The following is a 24,666-nucleotide window of genomic DNA, read 5'->3' on the forward strand; positions in this document are numbered from 1 at the left end:
ACACAGCTGGGACAGATGACCTGACTTCACCAAAGGGACATTTCATTCCATATAGCGCCTTGCTCAACAAAAAGCTGAGGGTGATGGGGGATTAGCCTGGCAGGTAGCCATTGCTCAGAGACTGGCTGGGCATTGGTCCACATCCCTTGGTGTTTTCTTCCCCTCTTTCCTTCACTTATTAAACTGTCCTTACCTCAACACATGAGTATTCTCGCTTTTGCTGTTCCTATTCTCTGGGGGCAGGAAGTGAGCAAGCAACTATGTGGTGGTTAGCTGCTGGCCAGGGTCAACCAACCACAAATGTATAGAACAGTGTAATATACAGAACAATTCCATACATAATATTTTGTATGTAGTTCAATATGAACAAGTAATGTGTTTTTAGAAACTCACTTGTTTTGTAGATTGGAATGGTGTAAGGATGTGACCCAGACCATCACACCAAAAATAAAATGAAGAATCTTTTCTGAAACAAGGTTAGCTTCCTAAAGAAGCAAAAGCATTGTGAAGATGTTGCAGCTGTATGTGGAAAACAAGATCTGAATTTCACAGAACTGAATGCTGAGTTTAAAGAACTTCTCCGTCATTTTTGGTAGAACAATTATTGCTGGTTAGGGCAGATTCTAGTGCTGTGAAAGGTTGAGAAAGCACTACCACCCCAAATAGCTCACTATCAACACGACAAAACAGAATAAATGGACAAAGTGACAGAAAGAGATGACGTCATGCACTGTTTCAGCAGCTGAAACAAGCATTCAAGTTTCTTCAATGAAAGTAGAGTTAGTTGGTCCTTATTGCTTCTCTGAAAATGACTTTCAAAATAATTCCAGTAATAATGTTTAAACCAATCTCACAGCATGACTGCTGTATGTCAGAGAAAAGAAATCTTCTATAGTAATTTCATTTTTTTATATATATATTAAGTTACCTCAGCTAGCTCTTTCACTTGAACAAGTACATCTTCTAGACGTAACTTTTTTTCGATCAGAAAAGGGACAAGAGTGTAGACAAATAAACACAAGACAGACCACTGCAATAGATATGTCTGGCCAAGGGCTATAACATGTAGCATTCTGACCCATGGGAATGAGTCAGCCTCAGGAGGTTAACTTAATTCTTATGATCCCCAGAGACCACGCGATTTCAGAAACTACAGCAGATGCCCTGAAAGTAGAGTGTAAAGGTGTAGAGGAGATACAGACCAGTCTTACCTTCCTCTGCCAACTTCAATATTCAGTACTGACGAAGAATGGTATTGCCAAATATTAAAGTGGTAGTAACGTTATTTTACCAATGTCACACAGGTCACATTTATAATGTGGTGTGTTGGTTTTATTTACCTGTCTTAAGTCACAGTTTCTGCTTTAGTTCTAAAATTTATTAACATATATGCTCAAGCTACATGGCTCAGCTCTTTATTTGTACATATTTGGAAGAATTAAGATTGGCTTTTATTATCTTTTCCGTTAAGAATAAAGTAAACAAGGTGTAGAATGCATTAAAACCAAACCAAATCAAAAAGGTACACTCAAGGGACTATCAGAGTGACAATATTACCTAAAAGCTAGCAGAGCTACAAAGTTTCAAATGCTAACTCAATCAAGAGCTGAAAGGGAGAAATACATCCAGAAAAGCTAGGTATCACATTGATATATATGATTTAAAATAAGCAATCTTATGTTGATTGGCACTGAGAATAGTTCTCACAACTTCACAGAGATCAGTGGAAGATGAAAGCGCGCATTGCCTGGAAGAACTGCCTCACCTGATGACATGTAAGAATTCCATTTTAAATAAAGATTGAGAAATTGCAGTATATACATACAAAATAATGTGATACTGCAGTTGCATCTACAGCCTGATTTTCCACAAACTTAACACAAGCAATTCTGAACACACATGAACATAACTAACAATCTATCGACAAGATCTGAAAAATTAATTGAAGTAACTTAAAATATTACCAGCCTCTTCTACCCTTGTGGCAAAAGCTATCTCAGTTCACAGTCCAACATCCTAGCCCAGCCCTGCCTTCTTCATGGCTCTGAGTAGGGATGACAGACTGTGAACTAGAAAAGGTGAATTCAGTAATACCCCAAACCCAACTATAGTAAGAACATCTGCAGAAGTGTAGACAGATTTGCACAGTGTTGTTTTGCAGCTACTATTGTTAAACCCACCACAGCTTTCCTGACAAAGCGCTTGAGTGACACAGTATAAAAGGAGCTTCAGGATTTCAGTATTTGATCACAAAACTCAGCTTCCCGGCATTTAGAACTGCAGACCCAAAAACCAGTTAAAATGCAATAAGGTAGAAGAATATTAAGGTACAATGACAGAAATTAGAAACTGTTGCATAGAATTTGATATCTGATTCCTATCACAGGTAAGATTTGAATTTGTACAACAATGCTGGCCTAAGCTGTGTTATTCCTGCTTGCCATTAGAACACAAGGAAGAAAGTCTCACTTGGCTGGCAACTGTTTAAATACTGTATTTCTCCACATTTCTCCAAAACACCTTTGCTACCAATCTCATTCTACATCTTCTACCAAAATACCATTCCTTCTTGATTCAAAACCATTGAAAACAAATTATTTCTTTATAACCATTTATTTTCAAATACAAAATTGACAATGTTCTTTTGACTGTATTTTCTTAAACAGCTCCGGGTGCAGAAAACCATAGGGAAGAATACAAAAAATATTTCAACCTATATTTGACATTTATAAGAAAAGGAAATTGAACACATTGTGTTGTGTTCTAAAAGATAGTTCAATTTATTTACAAAAATAGAAAAGTGACTTAAGTCATGGCCAGTTTTTAATTTTACACTGCCTTCGAAACATACCATACTTAAACAAAAATGCAGCAATGGACTTATTCTGGCCAATTACAATGTAGTTTATGTTTCTGTAGAGAAGTACACAATATATACTTAAGAGTTTACTTCTGTGTTTTAAAATTCCCTTTGTGATTCAAAATTAGGGGGTTTTGTATTACTGGTCAGCATTTTCTCTTTTTCTTTTCTAATCCTCTCTTGATAACGGTTTAGCTGTCACACTTTCATTTATGTCTGAAATCTTGTCTTAAAACCCTCTTTTCATAGCGTTCCTTATAACATGAATTTAGGTAGAATAAAGACCCTCTTACTGCATCAGCTAGGCACCTCATTTATAGAGCATACAGCAGATACTGATATGAGCGACATTTGGTTATATATAATATTACAGCTTCACAGTTATCTAATCTCTCCTGTACATTAAGCTTTAAGACTGTCAAAAACTTAAGTTGTAGACCCAAATGTTTTCAGACTGATGCTTCTTTTTTAAGTATCAGCAAACATTCCATAGTTTTCATTGTACTGTTGCTAAATTTTCAACACAATTACCATGTTTTGTGACCTATAACAGGGAAAAAAATAATAGTTTCCTTTATAGCAGAGAATGAGTTGAAATATGTATAATCAGCATGAGATGACAGGCAGAATATTTCTGTCAAAATATATTGGTTTCTAAAATTATATTTATGTGAAATGGGCAATAATAATAATTTAAAGTCCTATTTACTTCAGCATTTAAGTCCTACCTCATTTACATTAATTTTTTTCCCTGCTGTAAATTCTTTGGTTTCAACAGAATTACCTCTGATTTACACAGGTGCTAGCAAAACTAGCATCATTCCTTTAAAACATCATATATTACAGTTATTTACACAGAGAAAAAAAGAAGGCACTGACAGAGATTAGAGCTTCACACACGTGTAGTAAGAGATGCCTGGGATCTCAGATAGTTTATTATCTGAACAGTTAGGGCAGACAAAGTCAGCACAGTTATACCGGACGTGGCAAACAAAGAATATTCAGGGCAGACCAAGAAGTACTGAGGTGAAGCAACTCTCCAAAGGTCACATAGCAGGTCAGGGACCAAGATGTGAAGAGCACCAAGATTTCCTGATACTCAATTCAGTGTCTGAGCTTATGCTGTCTTTCTGCAGAAACACACACAAAGCTTAAAAACTATAAACCAAGTGCCCTGTGTAAGACCATTGCACTGCTGAAACAAATGTGTTTGAAACCCAATTTAAGAGGTCGGCTCTGACATTCCTTATATTCTTAAAAAAATTCCATAAATCTTATCAACTGTGTTTTCTTAAAATACTGTCACTTGTTGGTTTTTATGATTCTATCCTCCTAGAGCAATTCCCATCTCTCTGCAGGTCCGCTGGGAATCCCCTCACTTCCACCTTTCTAAATTACTGTGGAGACTTCACAAGGCTCTGTATATGGGTGCTTTCTGTTCTCTCTGCTTCAGCTTGCTTTCTTAGTAATCTGATCAACATACATTGAAAAATTATTTCTACATAAACTCTTAAATAAATCATTACTGGAGACCCTTCTCCTTTCCAAGTTTTGCTACTTCTCCTGTCATTTTGCCAAAAAGTTCTCCAATCACTTCAAGCCCAGAGCTCTTACTATATACTTTGTACTCACACATCCATCCCCCAAGTCTTCCAGTTATCCCTTTTTCCAGTCAACATAATTTCTGTCTTTTAGACCCTGAACTGGCCATTATCTTTAAACTAGGCATCTTCCTAACTATCTCCAGATCACGCACAGGGCTCAGTATCAGCTTTAGAAAGCAGGCTCTCCAAGCCATTTATAGGAATCACAGGTGGATCTATACCGTTCCAGGGAGTGCATGGCAGTCTCCAAGTAGCTCCCAGCTGAGCCTGTTGCAGTCTTATTCTTTGAAAAACTTAGAAGATTTTTTTTTTTTATTTCCTGAGGCAAAAAAGGAAGTTATTTGCAAGCTGGTGAAGACAGTTTGCTGTTTAGCTCAAGTTTGTTGGATCTGCTCACACAGTATCTATTATTAGAGAGTCACAGTCTATGAGAACAGTTCCCAGGCACTCTAAGAAAAATAAAATTAACGCTAATATTAACAAAATCACTTGCATAAGTCAGACATGCATCTAAACTTTGCAGGAGACATACATGCACAGCTACAGAAACCTGACATACCTTGCAATTTGGTTACATAGGTTGAATCATTTAAATCAATTCCTCTAAACTCTTAATACAGAGGGGGATTTAAAAAAAAACAACGTATTTTAAGCTACATCTGTCATCATCTTTACCTATGATAGTCAAAAACCAAAGTGAAGTGCTATCCTTCTAAGCCTAAAAAGCAAAGAAAAAGAAGAGTAAGGAAAACCTTTTCAAAGTCTTTCTATTAATTCTTCATTTTAGGTAATCAAGATTTTACCCATTAAGACATCTACATTATATGCAGTTCCTGGCACACTGTATGCATCACTAACCGTATGCCTTCTGTAAACTATAAGACTTCAGCCATTCACTTCATTCATTAAAATTCACAGGGCCTATTATTCTGTTTACAGTCTAATAGATATTCACTGTCACTATTCAGGCCTCTGATTCAATTTGCCTAAATCCCAGATGCAGTGTAATCCTGATGGAGATTAGCTTAATTTATCACCAATTTCTCCTCAGAACCAAGAAAGGTTGGTATTTCATAATAAAAGCTGTGTTTCTCCTTTTTTCCTGAAGCAGCACACACAGTTAAAAAGAAGTAATAAATGCCTGATTTTTTTTAATGGTAAGATTTTTTTCAGTTACACAAATTTTACTTTATGTATAGGACACCTTCTCTTAAAGGTGTGTATTCTGCAGATAAGAATACTGATCCTCACCAGACTGCAACACATCCCTGTAACCAAATATTATGCTGATTCTGACTGAACACAGATTGGTGGACTCATCATCTACTCCATACGATACAAAATAATCACTCTGGGTATACTTTTCTAGGTAAAGTGTTGACAGTTTGGAGTGTAATAAATGAAATATACTTATTTTTTGGTTTTCAAGTGTTCCCAGTGGGGAATATTTTCTAGCAACTTGAAGTCATATTAAAGGTGTCCACTTTTAAATAAAAACTGACAGTGCTGATTTACCTAAGTGATACTATCTGCTGTCGTTTGCAGAATGACCTAGTGACCTGCTGAAGAAACCTTTGTTTGGTCAAACACTTCCAAATTGGAATGGTTCATATACAATTGTGTAACTTTTCAAAATAAATCTATTTTCAGCTGCACAGCAAACTTTAGTTCTAGTTCAATAAAAAGTTAGTCCATTTTTGCTGATTATAAAATTTTACAATCACCTATTATGCTTAGCATTTGTAGATGAAGAAATATATGATCATTCAAATGGCATCCCGCATCTGATCTGGGTACCCATATAAAAAGCATGTTCTGCACACGCTGGGCCTGGAAGAGGTTGGAGCAGTAGTACTGCCAAAAAACCTAAATCCACAGGGTTTAAGAATACATTCACCAATGGAAACATCCTATGAAGTATATTTCTTACTGTCTCACCATAACTGGAGAATTCTGAGAGTCCCCTGCAAGGATTTACTTCTATCCAAAGAACTGACTTTGTAGCTAGAGGTACAGGCAGTACCAGTGTACTTGTGTTGCTCTTGTGTTGGAAAGGAACTGATAAAAAACAACAGAATATTTCCCAAATATTTGAGCCTCCCAACCCAACTACTAATTTTCGCCAATTCTTTTTTTTATTTTTTATTTTGAGATAAAGAGCAAATAGGATGTCATCTGCATATTGCCATTCTGAGAAGAACATGTTTCCTGGCAATGCCCTATCTTCCCCAACACAGAACAGTTCAAGAGAAAAAGAAAACAACGGTAAATAACAGGAATTTGCCAAATGACAGGAATTTTTAACATGAAAGTGGTGAGTCATTAATTAAGACTTATTCCTTGTAACAGCAGGAAGTTTCATGTGACATTTGCAACTAATACTGCCACTAAAGGGCAGTCCCAGCATCTCCGGGCTGCAATCGTGTAAACCTGTCCCTGCTGTGACCCTCTGTGGTACACAAAAGCTGGTGCTCTGGGTCTTCAAAAGGTTAACTGCATTTTCATGAGCTAGCTCACAATTGACCCATATAGTGTTTATGATGACGTTTCATAAATGGAGGAGGGAGGAAGTTTCATAGGGGGAGAAATGAGCAGTGAGGGTCACTCAGAGGTGGAACTTTTTAACAAGCATTAACTTACCTTAACCTGCATATTAAACTACAGCCCAAGATAGCAGTGAGAAAATATGCCATGGCAAAATTGATGCCAGGATTCAAGGTAAACTGCAGAAAGGTAAGAGAGGCTGACATATATTGGAATATAAGGTAGGCTAACTGAATGGCAAATAGCTGACAGAACATTACTTGGACAAGCAGAGGTGGAATAAGGCCTCTGACATGTGTAGCTGTATGTCAAACAACAGAGCAAGGGGGAAACGCACCTAGCTTAAGCCCTTCTCTGAGTAGCAGAAATGAGGGCAGATACCTTAAGAGAGTGTTAGATCCCCGGGTAGATCCACTAAGCTTGCCAACTAAACTGCCATGCGTCTTGATTTTGGCAGTTAATTCTATCAGATGGTTATACTGGAGACATATCAAGAACAATGCCAAAACAGACCAGATGTGAACTGTGCTTCGGTGGGTATCCTCTGTGGAGGGCACACAAGCCCCAAATCACAGAGGCATTATGGAAGTGAGAAATGCACTCAGATGACTTTGAAGCATTCAGCCACCATCACCTATTTATTGCAGCCACAGCTGAATATAGGAACCTTATTAAAACTTCAAAACATCTTCCTCAAAGTCAGAAAAGTTCTGATATTTTCATGCTCAGGCAGACATCATCACTGCAGATTAATTTCTAAAAACGAGTTTTGCTGATGTACAAGTTGAATGAGATAAACAACACTACTGAGTCTGGAGCTTACAAGGGTCCGTAACAGCAATATACAGTCAAAGTGTAGGTGAGCTTACAAAAAAAAAGAAGTATAGAAATGCAGGAAAACAGAATTCCTGCAGGATTTTGGACAGTTTCATAGTAAACTAGTATGCTGTACCCTATGCTTGGTAGACATCCAGTCAAGTAGTCTAATAGCAGTTTTTTAACTTTGTCCAATGGCCATTTTCTGCATGTGTTGTCACAGGTACTACAAACACAACAAAGAACATTTTGCCCTGGTTGCTGTGCTGCACATAACTGGCAAGCTCCACCTCAGGAACCAATAGTGCAATACATGTTACAGAAAATGCTGAACAATGGTACACTATAGAAATTGGATGTGTGGTTCAAAGAGAATTTATGGTGCTGATGGAAGCTGGATGGCATGAAAACATGTAGCTTTATAAAAGGCATCTAAAATACTCTCACAGCCACCTGGTCCCTCTTAAAAGTAGTTTGTGTTCTTCTGTAATAAAAATGTTTTATTGGGCCTAGCTTACATTATAGTTACAGACTTACTTTCATTATTATTTATCAGTCTTCATAAATGCCATTGAAAAATTTTATCAGGATTTGATATCTAATTCTGTGAAAATGTTTAATAATCAAGTTTAGCTCTGATCTTTACAGAAACCTAGAAACACCTAAATTTCATGAATTACTTTTCAGATCAACTGCACAGGCCATTTTTAATCCATTTAACATATTATTGATGTTGCATTGCCTACATTTTTCATCTGAACTTCTCAGTGATAGATCAGACATCCTAAAAACAGTTTATTAAAATGAATAGTAAACTTTATCAACTGACTTGAACTGCCTTGCAGAAATCAGATTTATTCAATACAACTTACTTTCCATAAAGCCATTCTAAGTATAACTATACTCTGATGCTTTAATACTTTAATAATTGAATTTCATATCAGATTTTCATTATTTTAGCCAGAAATGAGGTCAGACTAACTGACCTAAAATACCTATCCTGACTGCCCTTTCTGAATATTGACTCAATATTACCATTCTTTTAGGCTCATGGCAGTGTTACAGTATATATACACTTACTTTGAACACTTATTGAAAATGAGGATCATCGAGAGAAAAATTCCCTAACCAGTCCTATAAAGTTGTAAGTTCTCCATTTAAAAATACTACTTTTTTCTAGAAATTGTTTAAAATCCTCCACTGGCTACTAATAGACTGGGAATGTTTCATCATTTTCATGTAACATCAGCCTACTTCCTTCCAGATACAAACCAGAAATATTCATACAAGACTTCTAACTTTACACAGTTACAGAGTTGTTTTATCTAATAATGGGTCATATCCACCCTGTAATATCTATCTTATTATTAGTACATTTTTAAATCCTGCCCATTTACTATTGTTCTTGGCCTTGCTATGCACAGATTTCCTCTTGATTTCTTTAGCCTCTATACTCTATTGCTGCTCATATTTTCAGTTTATTATCTATAATCCATTTTCCACTTCCTTTATATTGCCTTTTTATTTCTAAATATTGTGTTATCTTTCCTATCACACTGAAAAAAGATATTTATACGGAGCTACCCTCTACTTATGGAACTGTGTTTTTTTGGTTACTTAATAAACTGTTACAGTGCACAATTTTTATTCATATTTTCTACCAGCCTCTGTCTGTCAGTCATAACAGCTCTGGAGAAATAAGCTGCTCCCAGTCAAACTGTTTTAGATGCCCTGTTTGTTGCCACTGAATGTGGTTTAGGACATCACACCTGATGCTTATACCACACTCCAACAAAAATAAGTCCAGTAATGATTTACAACATATTGGATACAGCAACTTTTGTTTATAATTATTTCTTCCACCATTTTTAGAAACTATTACCAGATTTTACAATCTAGCAATTTTAGTTGCATAACTGTCCCAAACTGGGCTCCCCATAGCAATGCAATGCTTTATTGTACATTACAAATATGCACTTAAGCAGTAACTCATCAGATAATCTAATTTGATCCAGTGGTATATACCAGACTTCTACCGGAAACCTGTCTGCCAGGTTTTGTAATGTGGTATATTGATCAAAATGGATTCAAGATCCTGTGGTTCTGAGTTATCAATAACTCTAAAGGCAAGTAAAAGTGTCTGCTATAAACAGAAAGAGACACACTCTTTTCTCTGAAGTTCCTCTGTTGTCCTATTATTAGCTGTAACTATTAATTAGCAACACTGAAATTATTTAATTGTTGTATATTAAAAGAAGAACTATATAATGTCATGAGAGACATGGAACGGCCAGAAAAAGTAACATTCCGTTGATTCATGAGGAGATTACACTTGCACTCAGAAAAACAAGTGAGGCTTGTGAAGCGATCAGAATAGCAGTCAAAGATAAGAGGGTCATACAAATATGTAAAACAGGTTAAGCAAGAGACACTTTAAACTTGATCTGTATACAGAAAAACTTATCTGAGTTACTGAAACTTGAGTAAGAATCAAGGTCAGGGGAAAACTGACAGCTACCTGGAAGGAGAGAGCACAAATGAGACAGACCAGACTTCAAAGGAAGAGCTGGTACAGGAAAAGAGTACTGCTACCTATTGTGCCACCTCAATCTTCCTATTCAGGTTATAGCATCAGATATGTAAGAGGTATTTTAACAGGATTTACTTGATATACTACAAAATTCCACTGAAAAGCCACGGATTTTCAACTGTATTTTTTTACAGCAATACACTGTGAATAAAACCAGATTTCAGAGAACTTTTTTTTCCATAAATATTTAGTACCTAGCTAAACAAAGCAGTCTACTGAGGAACTCCCCGTTCATCAATATTTGACTTAGAGACAGCACCTTTATTTTAAAAAAATCTTTGTGCAGAGGAACAGTAGTCAGCAAAAACACTACTTGAAATATGCATGCATATTCTTTTATGCTGGGGAGAAACTACATATTTAGCTTTATTAGCTAAATATTACTTTCATTTATAGAGAAACTACATATTAACATTCTTTTCACATACAGTATGACCATGTAAATGCTAATGAATATTCATGGTAACTAACAGAGAAGCAGTCATCTTATTCAACAATGAATGAAGTATCATAATGGTTGCTAATAGGTGATTTTCCTCATTACAGCTACTTTTGAGACCAGATCTTTTACTTTCTCATTATCTAATTTTTGACAGACTTTTCATTATGGAGGTATGTAAAGTATTGACAGTAGGAACACTTGTTTGTCTCCTTTGTCTATAATTTCTACTGCAGTTTATTCAATGAAGTAATTCCAAAATTCATAGCAGCCTGAATGGAGACTGAATTTCATCTCTCTATCATCAATGACATAGGAATATTTAATTTAAAAAAATAGATAATACATTAGATTAATTCAGACTTTCCCTTACTTATACAAAAATAAGCATGCAGCTGTGGAAAGAACACTTATTTCTTCCTCTTAGAGGAAGCATTCTGTATTAGAAGAAAGCACATTTCCCCCATGAAAAAGAACAGTTTGTTCAAGAACAGGCAAGATGTTTCTGAAACACAAGGCACAGTGATCAGATTTATACCACTTTTCCAAGGGTTACAAAACAAGGCAAACAGAAGATAGCTTTTATTTTAATCACAAACTTAAAAAATAAAGTAACCCTTCTTTTTAACTAACAGGCACATTTTTTTTCATGAAAATCAATCGTCATTTTCACCTTAGATATTTTAGCTTATAAATTCTTTGAATTTAGGATTTTAAAGTGCATTCAACACTGTTCAGTCTTTTTTCATAGTGAAGTTGATGTGAATTTTACAACTGAACTGAACATGGGATGGTTCCAGGCCAATACCAGACATCTGAAAACCATCATATATTGACTTGCTAATCTGATGATGACAGAAAGAAGGTAGAATGCACAAGTAATTAAGTTACTAAATTTCAATCCACAGTGGAAAGTTATTCATGAAAGATATATATATGCATTCTTTTTACAGTGCATCAAAATACCACTGCTCTTTACCTCGCCTGCTATCAGACTTGCTCAAACATATCTGAAACCAGCTCATCTCTACAGAAACCCAAGAACAGTAGAGAAGTGGATCTGTTTCATGGGTTAGTAAGATATGACCTTGTCTGAAAGTAAGTATATAGTATATATGCTAAATTCAAGCTAGATATATACTGATTAGGCATTACAATTCTTAGTTACATAGTGGATATTTCAGAAAAATAAATAATATATATATTTCAAATACTAAGTTACAAAACACAGATTAGTCCACTCTGTAGAAGTTCACACTGAAGTAGTATGATAAAGCGATCTGTATAACACCATAGACACAGTATTATTGCGTGATGCACTGTAGCAGATTGTTAAGTATTTAACCAAAATAAGAAAACAATATTCTACATACTGCTTTTAAAACTGCTTTCAATTTTGCAATATAGAGGCTTCCTTATTTAATATTTCTGCCATAAAAAGCACATGCATGTAGAAAATCAGATAATTCACACTAATCAACAGATACAAATTATTTTCTTAAATGGGTTGGGAAATTTTCTTCTGCAGAGTAATCTGCTATACAACTAAGCACTTTTTCTTGGGAAGAAGTACATGGCAGCCATATACAAAAAGGTGACCAATAAAAATTATAGAAGTCTTCAGAAGTCTAGGACAGACACCTAGAGAGAGACTCTTTTTCCCTGTTTAGACCAGTCCAGAGCTGACACCAGGCCAGTGCAGGAACTTCAAAGATTGTTCCAGAACAGGGAATGCACCAAAGATTAGCCTCATTTAATCTGTTACATTTTGCTTTCACTCAAGAATACCTTTATTTAGGTGAACACTCAAAAGGAAATCAAAACACAAACCTTCACAAATGTCATGAACTCTTCTATTTTGTCATTGGTAAGCAGCAGCTTCTTCTGTAGGGTCTCCAAAGCGTGTCCGCTCTGTTTAGCCAAGCCATGTAGTTGTTGAGATGCAGTAGTCTCAAGTTCAGTCATGGCACATTCGGTCTCAATCATTTTGCTCTCTAGGCTGGTAAGCTTGAGCTCCTGAAATACATCCACAGAGAAACAGCAGTGATATGATAAAAGCTGATAGGCAGGTATGGTAGACCACAAACGAACGAACAAACCAACCTCGCACGCAATGGTTAACATCACAGAACACTCTACTTGCAACACATAAAATGTAATTTCATGGGAGAAAGTAATTTCATTTTCAGTCATTACAGATGTTTTGGCATCTAAATTTCAGTGACGTGACTAAATTAGAGAAACACATTACTATAATTCTGCTCTTTTTTCCCTTTCTGTATTTAAAAAGTCTAAGCTGATGACCTTGCAACTTTTCATTTGAAAGTGAGATATGAAAGTTCCACAGTGGAGCTGTCACAACTCTAACATACCTTTTTCTCCAACTCATCTTTAGCCTTGTGATACATCTGCTCATACTGAGACTTCTCTTTTGTAGCTACATTAAGTCTTTGTTTCAGTGAGTCAATGGAAGTTTTTTTGTTTGAACAGTCTTCAGCCAGTGCCTTTACCTGAAATAATGAAAGGCCAAGAGCAACTGACTATTAAGATATAAAACTTAGAAATTAAAATCAAAACTAAGCTTACCTATATGGTATAAACATACCTGTACTATGTAAATAATTTGATTAAAGTACCTTTTTCTGAAATTACAGACTTTAATAAATCTCTCCTGCTTACCCAATAGAGATCAGTTTGCACACAATCTTGTTACATAAAGTTTTGACCTGTATTAAGTGTAAAGAAAAGCTCTTCATTTGCAGAGCCATTTGTTTATATATATTTTACTGTTATGGTGCATGTAAAAGGGAGCAAACCACAACGTCCACTAATTTCTTCTATCAGAGGTAAAAACATTAATTAAAACTCAGCTGAGAAAATTATAACTGTGTACAAGTTAATAGCCTATAAAGCCTCTTAGATAATTATTATCATTTTGCCATACAATGCAAACACTGATTTGGGGTAAAATGAAATAGACCAATGCTCCTAGAAAATCATTCAGCTCTCCTGACATTATTAATCACAAAGTTTTCCTGACAATATCAAGAAACAGGGAATTTCTTTGATCTTCTGCTGAAGATAATGTAGCATTTATCACGTTGATTTTCCACATGGAATAATCAAATTAATGTATGGAATTTGATCTTCTAGAATCTGAGAAATGCAGTGCTTAAAATACCCAAAGAACAGCAGTAAAGTACATAATTCCATTCTAAATCTTTCACCTAAAACCAGAACGAGGTATTTTTCTCATTCCATACTTTAGCTCCCCGGCTTACTTATGCTCCCACTCTCTGGCTGCGGATTTCTTAATAACACCTTATCTTTGGCATGGAGGGTAAGACAGTAGCTCTCCCTAGAGCTGAAAGTGCTATATGACTGCAAGCAGAGATAGCACTTTTGATACTCAGCAAGTATCCACATTCTAGGAAAACAGAAGCAAATTGGTAAATTGTTAATTTCAGGGTCAGATGCTGCATAACCTCACAGACAACAAAATATCATAATCTTTTTCTGGTATTAAAGGCCAAAGTGCAATACATTGCTTGGATAATATAGAAAGATGCCAAAACATATACAAGTTCTCCTTGCTTCAGTGAAATCATCCTAGAATTTTGCAGGAGAAAATAATTTGCTATAGAAATTAAGCTCTACCTACACAGACAGAATTACATTAAGCTAAGAACTGTGAATCATTCGTAACATTGCAGTAGAAAACAGATTAACATACTAAAGCATTTAACTACGATAGCCAGGAGAGTGCATGGACTTCATTAGCATGTCACGTAAAATAACCCTCGTTTCAGGTCTACTGTATTTTATGAACTTACAGTGAATAAAACTAAATCTCACTACTTACAGCATATCCTTGCAATTCAGTGTTCTGAATACTTTAATATTTAATTATACCTCTTACGAACATACATTAAATTATGCTGAATCCGTCCAAGCTATCACCATATACTGATTTCATACAAATCACAGTGTAGGGAATTATACCCTTAAATTAACTGTATGTTGTTTGCTTAAAGCAATATATTGATTTAGTATGTACAGCGTGTTGAAATAACTTCTGTAAATCCACCAGCTTTTGCTTCTCCTAGAACTATCAATAGCAAGAAAGAAGTACCTTTCTCTCAAGACTTTCTAATGTTTCATTAGAGGTTTTCTCATTTTCTTGATTTGCTTTTAGACGAGACCTTAAGTCTTCTACCAAATGTCTTTTCATATTAAGGTCCCTCTCCAATCGAGAAATCCTAGAAGGGAAGAAGTCACACTGCATGTCACTGTTAGAAAATATTGTTAATATGCAACTATTTTAAACAACTAAAAAGTATAAATGCAGTAGACAAACTATCACTCCTGTAATTTTAGAATACTTTTTTAAATAAAAACTGATGTTATTCGTGCAATTTACCCTATTCTCAACCATTAAAACCAGTTTCAAGTCTCTTATTAAACAGACCTATTTCTAAATATGCAATTTATTTGTGATCTGCTTTTTGCTGTGGTTTATGCTGCAACTTGTCTGATCTGAAATCATAGTAATTCTTCTTAAGCTATTATCAGAAAAAGGCAAAAAACCTGTTGAACACACAAAATTTAATTACTTAACTTTCTTTGATGTCTCAAGCAGGTATCACTCAAACACTATTTTGTACAAAATTATTTTCAAAAGGAAGTGGAAGGGGGAAGTCTCCTTTCAACCAACTAATACACAGAAATACATGAAAAAATCTCTAGCCTATAATATGTCAGATAGGATAACAATTCTTTAAAACTGCAAAACCTAGAAATAACATCAGCATTTTTCAGAAACTTCTCACAAAAAGAAACTCTCATGTTCTACAATGTAATCTCTGTTCAGTGAGAAAATTATGCCTTATACAATGCCTCCACCATTATGATACAAATTAATATTTTAAATATTAAGCAGTACCTGAAATGTTCAGACTTCTGGATTTTTTAATTTTTTTTTTTAGTGAAAACAAAATGAATGATGGTAATATATTTAGGAATACAACATTGTTGATACCATGTCAATAACATTAAAAAAACCCAGGACAACAGTGCATCTTAAAATTTCTTCCATCTATTTCACATTTATACTATTAATGTTATTTTGGTGATTATATCTTACAGTTTGTGAAAAAACAGTATCTATTTTATGAAGGAAGTATGATAACCAGTATCTATTTTAAAATTTATGGTGGAAAAATTCGGTTTCCCTTTGAAACAGAAAATACACAATGTACACAATTTAACAATTTTAAGAGTTCTCCATTTTTGAAATGAACTGATTTCAGATAACTAAACTGCATTCTTTCTACAAATAAAAAGATTAGAATGGTTAGAGGAGTGAAACTCTGGGACAGGCAAGCAATACAATAATAGCTTATGTTTATATAGTAATGTAATGGAAGAACAGTATTATACGAGTTCAAGAAGGTAGAATAAAAATCTCAGTTGCATACTTCACAACTATACATGTGAATTTCAAAATGAGTAGAAAACCTTAATCAATTCAAATAAAAACAAATAAGACTGTCCTTTTGAACTTTTTATGAGTGTAAGACTGGATTTTTAATCTTGTTTGAGCATCTGAACCTTGACATGTCTCTTAGCCCCTAGGCAAAGAATTACTGTATTTGAAAGACTATGTTTAACAGTGCTGAGGAATTCATTTAGGCTTACATCAAGGATGAAACATTCTACTCTAGAGTCTGAGTTTTGATTTAAGGTATTCTTATTGCAATACAGATACTGTAGCTAGCTAATCACTCATCACTTGAAACAAAATGCAATTTTAGCATGTACTGCTCCAGTTTCAAAAAAAAATCCCCTGTAACAGTCTGCAAGACTGCAATAAAAAGAAGAATAAAACTTTCTCTTACAAAATCCATTTAAGAACGGTTAATTATACAGCTGCCACTGGGTGGCACCAAACACAATGGATAGAAGAGTGAACATACTTAGCGTGTAGTGCCCGAATCCGTTCTTCTTTTTCCTGGACTTCTTTTTTTAGTGACTTAATGGTGGCCGATTGCTTAGTGATTTCATTATTTGAACTCTACATTGAAAAAGTATTAAAACATAAATAAAGCAGACTGAGTATTATTGCAGTCAACAGTGAATTTGTTCGAAATAATTAGCTGTGTAAACTTCCATGTGGTTTATGAATATTCTTAGAAATTGGCACAAAAGGAGCATTCTTACTTTCTAGCAACACTTAAGCAGAAGTACATTCCTTGGAAAATATGATCAAAATCAGTACTTTTCCATTGCTCTAAGAATGTATGATTAACAGATGTTCCCCCCAAGATACCTGCAAGCCCAGTGCACCTATCAGGACCATACTTTCTCTTGCATAGCATGGTCAGCTGAAAAGGGAACAAAACAGAAATAAAATTGGATCTTCATCTGAACTACATCCTTGAATGGTATACTTCTACTTCTATCTTCCTAACTTTCAGGCATGTGTAATTCCAGTGAAGGAGAATTACACAGTTGTTGGCCTTTCCTCATTGTATATAGTAGGAAGTAAAATAAAGCTTCAATTCCTCCATGCAAACACACAGATTATCTACCTAAGATGTAACTACAGAACAACTGAATCACTCTACAGAAATAAAAATACAAAATTTAACTAAGTAGCCATCTTAGCAATCTGAGCATATGCATTGAATGCCATTGCTGAAAATGGCAGCTCAAACATATCGCATATAGAGATTTCAGAACTCCAAAAGGTATTGCCAAAAGATACATACGTGTTAAATGTAAGCACAACATATATGTGTGCATATATGCATGCAGGTTCAACCTCTGTACTAAAGCTTTTTACTCATTAGGTATAAACAATAAGCGAACAGATCAGACACGCTGTAAACAAGGATACTTCAGGAGAATTTCTCTGCTCAGTGCAGACTTGTAACACCTATTAACATTAATGGGAGTATTGTACATAACTCTGTGCACCTCAAGGGGAGTATATATTCTTGTGTGCATAGTTAGATGTAAAATATTGTTCTTAATAACTTGTCTAGTCTATTTACTATTATTATAATGTGAGGTATAACCAGAAAATTGTTAAAATGATGTATGGTAGCAGAATATTCCTGAGACCTGTTTGTTGAGCTTGAGCTTCATTACCGTGAAGCACAGCACCCAGTTACATGGTGTACACACCAGATACAAACTTGAATACTTAGATGGGCCTCTGCACGTGCTCAGAGGCAATGACATATGCTTATGGTATTTTGCTTCCAAACTCACCACCCACACTTAACACATTTCTTCCTATTTGCAAAGACGAAAGGAGTCTTTATATACAACATAAACAAACACTGCAAAGATAGCTCTGAGAAAAAAAAAATTAACTAACAAACCCAGGTATTTTGAGATTTTGAGCTATAAAGCTTTTGCTACTTTCACATTCAGACATTTAGGGGAATAACTTTGTATCTCCTTTTTAAGTATGCTAGATAGCCTGGAGGAATAGTTGACAACTATTACCAATTTCTTCTGCTAAAAATGACTTGCAGGCCTTAAATTTTTGAAAAATTATTAGGTCAAAATAAGGCTAAGAATTTCAGTAACTTGATTTAAGTTGCTTTTGAGGCACTTATAAGGCACCCAAACTCTCACCCAATTCAGCAACTAGTGAATTTACTCTACTAATCTACATTTGGGGTCACAGACTGTGTTTACTCTAAAATGTAGTTTTGCATACATAGCTTATTTTTTACATTAAAAATGTAGTATATCTTTAAGAAGGAATTAAAAGTCATGTTAGTATTTTTGACATCAGATTTATATATGCTTGCTATATTAGTTTCTTCTGCTGCAGAAACAAAAAACCCTTTGATTTTTCAGCAATATATGTTGCAATTCACATGTACCAGACAGATAAAGTAGGCTTCTAGCATGAGTGTTACTCAGAGTATTTAAAAAAAAAAATCCTCATTTTTTATTTTTCTTATTTTCATAGAGAAATTTACTAGGTTTCTGGATAATGAGGACACAGATCTAAAAGGAACAACCCTAATTAACAGAAATTACCACTCACCAGCAACAGAAGCAGATTAGTCAAACCCAAATCTGAAATCAACACTCAAGAAGTCAGCACGTATGGTTTCAATATCTCTTTCTCATAATTAAAGTAGATCAAATTATCACCTTTTCAGGGCTACTCCCTGCTGCCCTCATCTCTTCCTTAATGTGACCCACCTTTACTAATCCCTGAATTTAGATGTTACACATTCAGTATGGTATAGCCAAGATCTGTAATACCATGATTACCATCAACAGTTAAGAGGTCTGAGCACTACCTGCATCTTGTGCGCTAGTACAGCTAATCTAGGACTCAGAGCCAGAGCCAGCTATATCGCTCATATATGGCCTTTTCTTGTAGTTGAGCCTTTGGCAGCCAGCTTGCTAGTGTGCCATTTCTTCTAGCAGGAAGAAGCTATACCATTTTGACCTTTTCTTTTTCCTCAAATATTAAACAAAAATGATGGAAAAAACCAACTTTAAGACATTCTGTTGCACATATATTTCCTCCAGTGAGAAGAGAGGAAGAATTATTATATTCAAGCCAGGCCACCTCCTGAGAAAGCTCTCAGATAAATACAGTCCAGCACCTACATCATCCACATATAACAGAATCACTGGAGAATGAAAAATGAAATCAACAAGTCAGTATTTTCCTATCGGCTAATCTACAAAAATACAAATACAAAAAGAATGACGTCTCTTTGAAGACAAGAACAGTAGTGACATATAGGTAACATAACACTGTTACATTACTTGAGCTGCCCCATCAGATCAAATTCTTTGCTCCCCTTTTACAGATAGCTATTGCTTACCTCCTTCTTAAAGGAAGCAAGGAATCAACACAATTCTCATTGCAGTAATTCCACAGCACTTTCCAACAAGATGCATTTAATCATTGTGTGAAACCCAGAAAGCCTCCCTGTCCAGCCTATTTGATCTGCAAGAATTGTTTTAATTGTAACTTTTAATTCTCCTGCTTATGACTACATATATACTTAACACCAAAGGTTATCTAACACCCAAGTTGCTAATCATTGGCTAAGATAGATAAATTATATGCATGTGAGTATACATATATCTGCTTGACCCAGTTATGAAATACTGTTCATACGAATTATCCTCAGCACTAGATAATCTGTTCTGTCACCTTTAGTTTGCACTGCAGCTGTTTAATCTCTAAATCAGGGTTCTTTGAAGGAGATGGTATGGCATTACTCTTGCCAGCAGTATGAGACAGATGTTCTCTCAACTTCAATTTTCCTTGTAAATCTTCTTTCTCCTGTTGCCACTTGGCCAGGTTGGAGGTCAACACCTGTTTTACAAATAGAAGAAACAATCACAACTGCATCCGAAAAACATTTCTCCTTGATCATATGATGCTTCTCTGGTTCAGCTTTCAAGAGAAATGAAAGAATATTATTATATGTAATTATATTGCATAGCTGTTTGGTTGAATTCTTTAGCCCACACAAAGATCAAACCCAGCAGGAAAGAGAAATCAACTAACATTAAAAACAAGGAATTTTTTTAAAAGGCAAGCTAATTCAATTTTCACTGTACACATTTCTATTTTTACCATGATAGGCAAAAATTATCATACAAAACTGTAACAGTAGTTACTGTTGAAACCTGTTTACCTAGAGCCTCTCTGGGATTCAGCAATTATTTCTACACAGAGCATGAAGAAATACCAAGGTGTCTCAGACACCAATGCGTATTAAAGGTGGTTAAATGTCAAATCTGTTTTAATGGTGACCACTGTAAGCTCACTTGAATTGCTGTGTTGACAACTGCTATAAAACATACACCCTTCTCTTGGCTTTTGTTTTGATATTTGTAGGGCTTGTAGAGGTTAAAGCAAAGTGGACCAGCTGCACTAAATATCTTCTGGTTGGCTGGTCTTTACTCATGTTGTGTTATTTCTTCCCTTTCACATATATGCACCATAGCCAGAGAACCACATATTCCATAACCTTGACTCTAAGGCTGAGGTACTTAAGTGGTAAAAGCCAAGCTGGAGCAGGACAGGATAACAGATGTTAGTTGTTTATTCCACTGGGTAGGTCTTACCACCCTACGCTGCAGCCAAAACGCTTCTCATTTAGCAACATAAATGCTAAGTCCAATTAGCAGACGAAGCTTGTTAGGGATTTAGTTCAAATAAATAACATGCAAACAAACTCTCAGTCTTGTTGCACTTGATTGACAACTGACAAGACTTACTCAATCTTTGTAACAATATATTTCACAGTACTCCTTATAGAGCTTATCTTTTAAATAAAATATTTGTTTTAATTTAAATAACATTGAATGTTGTTCTGTGAAAAGGGGAACTGAAATAATCTTCACGCTAGTTAACTTCCACGAATCTGTAGTCAGTTGAAAGCCACCAATGGCCTAACAACTCTCTGCTTCTTAAGAGGGTAACTACAGTACTATCCTGTTTTTGCAAAGAAGATTGTAATATAGTACTTTACATAAGGAACAATTATACAAAACGGTATTGAAATCTCTCAAAGGGCAAAAAAACCTTTCTTTGTGAAGAACCTTTATAAGAAACTGGAGAAGAGTCTACAGCTTGAAATTACTAAATCTGTGCCTGATTATATGCTGGTACACAAAAAAACAGAGGTGAGAAAAAGTTAAAGATAGTGTTCTATTTCCAAGCATTTTATTATTTAACTAAAAAATAGATTTTTATACTGTTTGATGTTATTAGAAAAAACTTTTTATATACACGTGTTTATTATATACACATACACTTCCATACCGATCATCTGAAGATTACATATATACCCAAATAAAAGAAAAACTACTTATGGTCATGTTTATTCCCATTATGAATGACATGAGAATGCTTGTAGATTTTGCATTAGCTTAAAAAAATATCATGGATACAAGAAAAAGCATCCTGTATTTAAAGTCAAAACTCTAACAGTATTTCACACTTAAGTGCATTTATTAAAGCCAATGGGCAGTTTACATATGTATCTGAGGTAAGTACTGTTCTTAGTATAGGGGTTAATCTTTCCATTCTCTTCTGCATCTGCTGTCATTATGGAACACAAGATAAATAGTGTTAATGTATTTTCTAATTGGTCATTCCTTAATTTAATATATTATTCTCACAATTAATAGTCTGAGTAAAACACAAAATGAAGGCTACTTTAATAAGCAACAACAGTAGTAGTAGAGAAAGATATAGTACAGAAAGATAGAGGATTAGGTTAATTTGTCCAGTATAGCCAACATTTCTACATGCGGAATTTCATGATTCAGTGTCTCTATAATAAATTATTCATAAAAAGAAAAGAAAAAAAATCATAGCTAGATCAATAGCTCTGATTAAAATTACAAATGCCCCCATATCTGCCCAAGATACCTTGTGACTCTCAGAAGTTTCTTAGGCTACTGCTGCCACCAAAATGCATCTGGTCTAAAACGCCATGATTGCAGCAGCCACATTCCCCCAAATGACAGCAAATATATTGAAAAAGAAAGGGCTTTCAAGGGACAGGTGCCAAAGAGGACAGTGCTACACTGGTTATAGAATTTACTTAAGTGAGGAGGCAGAAAAAAATTATTTAAAATATGAATGTACACAAATTCAGAAACAGCATCAGAACTATGAGGTTGAAGTGAAAGCAATATATGATGTACAAGACAAACACCCCTCAACTTGCAAAAGCAGATAGAGCCAGAGACACAGTTGCAATCAGACCTATCAAGAAGGTTGTCTCTTAACAGCTCTGGACACGATGTAAATGGTGTTATAGGGTTGATAATTCTATTGCATCATTCTTCTACTTGCAATATATTGAGAGGTTATGTGAAAATTCCATATAAATCTATGCAGGATGTGAAAAACAGCCCCCCTGTCCCAGCAAGGTATTTATGCCTAAAAGATATTCTTTGCATTTATGTACTTAAGAAGCAAGTTCATTACCCTCTGTCCCTCACCACTTGCTAAGTTTTAGGTCAAGACTTTTCTTTTTTTAGACACGGGGCGGGGGGGGGGTTGTGTGTGTGCTACCATGCACACAAATCCTGAGTGACAGAGTAAAAAGGATTTACTCCAGGGGAAGAGGTCACCAGGATGAAAGGTAGAATCTTAAACACCAGCTAGACCAGATGTTGGTAAAGGCAGGCTACCGCTGTTCCTCCACAATGTAGCGGCCTTTGTCTGCTGCACCTCCTCCAGAGTGTTTTGGTTTAACAGATGTTTATAGATTCAATATTTTAACATCCATCTATCTTAATCTCCTTGCTCCTGGTATACCCATGACACTCTGTTCTGCTGTACACAAAGGGATAAGTGATGAAAATTTCAGTTTCTATGTAGTCAATGTAAAACTTCCAGTGACTCAGCAAAGCTTTTTACCATAATCCCTTTGCTCAGAAAGACAGCTACGTGGAAGGCCCAATGGATTAATGTAGGAAGCTTGTGGAACGGCCTATTGCTCCCTGGCATCACAATGAACCTGTGAGAAGCTTCTAGCTCAGTTTACAGCAGAGTCATCCTCCTACTGCAACCGGCATGTATGAAAATGACTTTTCTGTTGGTGGTGGCTGATACTGTACTGCCACTGCTGTATGTGATCCCATGCATTTATATTTGCAGAATATATTATATGGCATGTACTTCCAGGCAAAATTATAAAATAGGATGTAAATCAGGTGTTCTTGAAACCCTTTTTAAGCCATGACACAACCTTATTTTACTACTCTTCTTGTAATCCAACTATAACTAATACAAATATCCTCAGATGTGTAAAAATCGTATTTGCTATGAGGCTTCCCATCCTAAAATCCTGGCAGATGAAAACATTACAATGTGCATAGAGATGTCTATAAGGAACCTGAAGTCAACATATTCCTTCTTCTTTTCTCTAAGAAACCTTGCTACAGTAGGTAATAAGATACATTTGCTATATGCATAGCTACTGTACCAAGTTCTATTCTAAAATCTAACAGTCTGAAGGTTTTAAATAGAACGCTATTTTCTCACAGCTTTAGCTTGACCATGAAAAATATACAAGATAAGCAGTACTTGTTGCACGCATAAACCATGAAAGAACTTTACAAAACATATTTGCAGGCACTGAGTTAGGTATTTATGATTTTACACACTCTTGTCAAATGTTATTATAACATAATGATAAACCTACTTACAATATCCAAGGCAAAATTTATTGAGTCAGTCCCACTAATCTTGACCCTGTTTTGTTCTCTTGAATCAAAACCTACCTCTGCCTGATGGGTCACAGAAAAATAAGCTAAAATTAATAAAGGTGGTATGTAGCTATCTGAAAATATGAAAAGATATATACCAGACTATAAAGCCAACTGTGCTGCATACTTAATGTGGTCATATAGAGAAAAGGCAAATAACTCCAAATCCTCAGTGAAAGTTTTTTTCATGCAAGTGCTGTAAGTGGTTGATTACTTAGTATTCCAGACATGAAGACAAAATATGAAACAGAAGTCTTTGGTGGCTTAATATCCTATCCCTAAACTGAAACAAGGCCCCCCAAAAGCAAGAAATAGTTCTAAAATGTGAAAGTTATTTGCTATTTATTCTTCTGAAATTTTAGTAAAATCTACTGTATCACTGAGTTATAATTTTTTTTTCAGCCAAATGCAGTTATCAGCAGCTGACTGTTTAACAAAATGTCAAGTAAATGAAGGTAATATAGAGGACTTTTTGCCAGTGCTTTAGCTAGTTGTTAGACTTCAGTAGCCTTTAGAGACCATTAAG

The 24,666-nt window shown here is 35.2% G+C and overlaps 1 protein-coding gene across 1 annotated transcript in view; it reads right to left on the reverse strand.

Annotated features, from left to right (window-relative positions):
• CNTLN (centlein, centrosomal protein) overlaps positions 1–24,666 on the reverse strand; it is a 197,384-nt gene that overhangs the window by 14,489 nt on the left and 158,229 nt on the right. The window contains exons 18-22 of the mRNA XM_010568763.1: positions 20,056–20,220; positions 16,829–16,926; positions 14,986–15,112; positions 13,226–13,363; positions 12,684–12,869 (exon numbers count right to left, since the gene is read on the reverse strand). Of these exons, the coding sequence (XP_010567065.1) occupies positions 12,684–12,869; positions 13,226–13,363; positions 14,986–15,112; positions 16,829–16,926; positions 20,056–20,220 (714 nt within the window). The remainder of the gene's footprint in view (positions 1–12,683; positions 12,870–13,225; positions 13,364–14,985; positions 15,113–16,828; positions 16,927–20,055; positions 20,221–24,666) is intronic.

The sequence above is a fragment of the Haliaeetus leucocephalus genome, unplaced genomic scaffold, assembly GCF_000737465.1.
Source record: "Haliaeetus leucocephalus isolate CR32 unplaced genomic scaffold, Haliaeetus_leucocephalus-4.0 Scaffold254, whole genome shotgun sequence".
NCBI lineage: Eukaryota > Metazoa > Chordata > Aves > Accipitriformes > Accipitridae > Haliaeetus > Haliaeetus leucocephalus.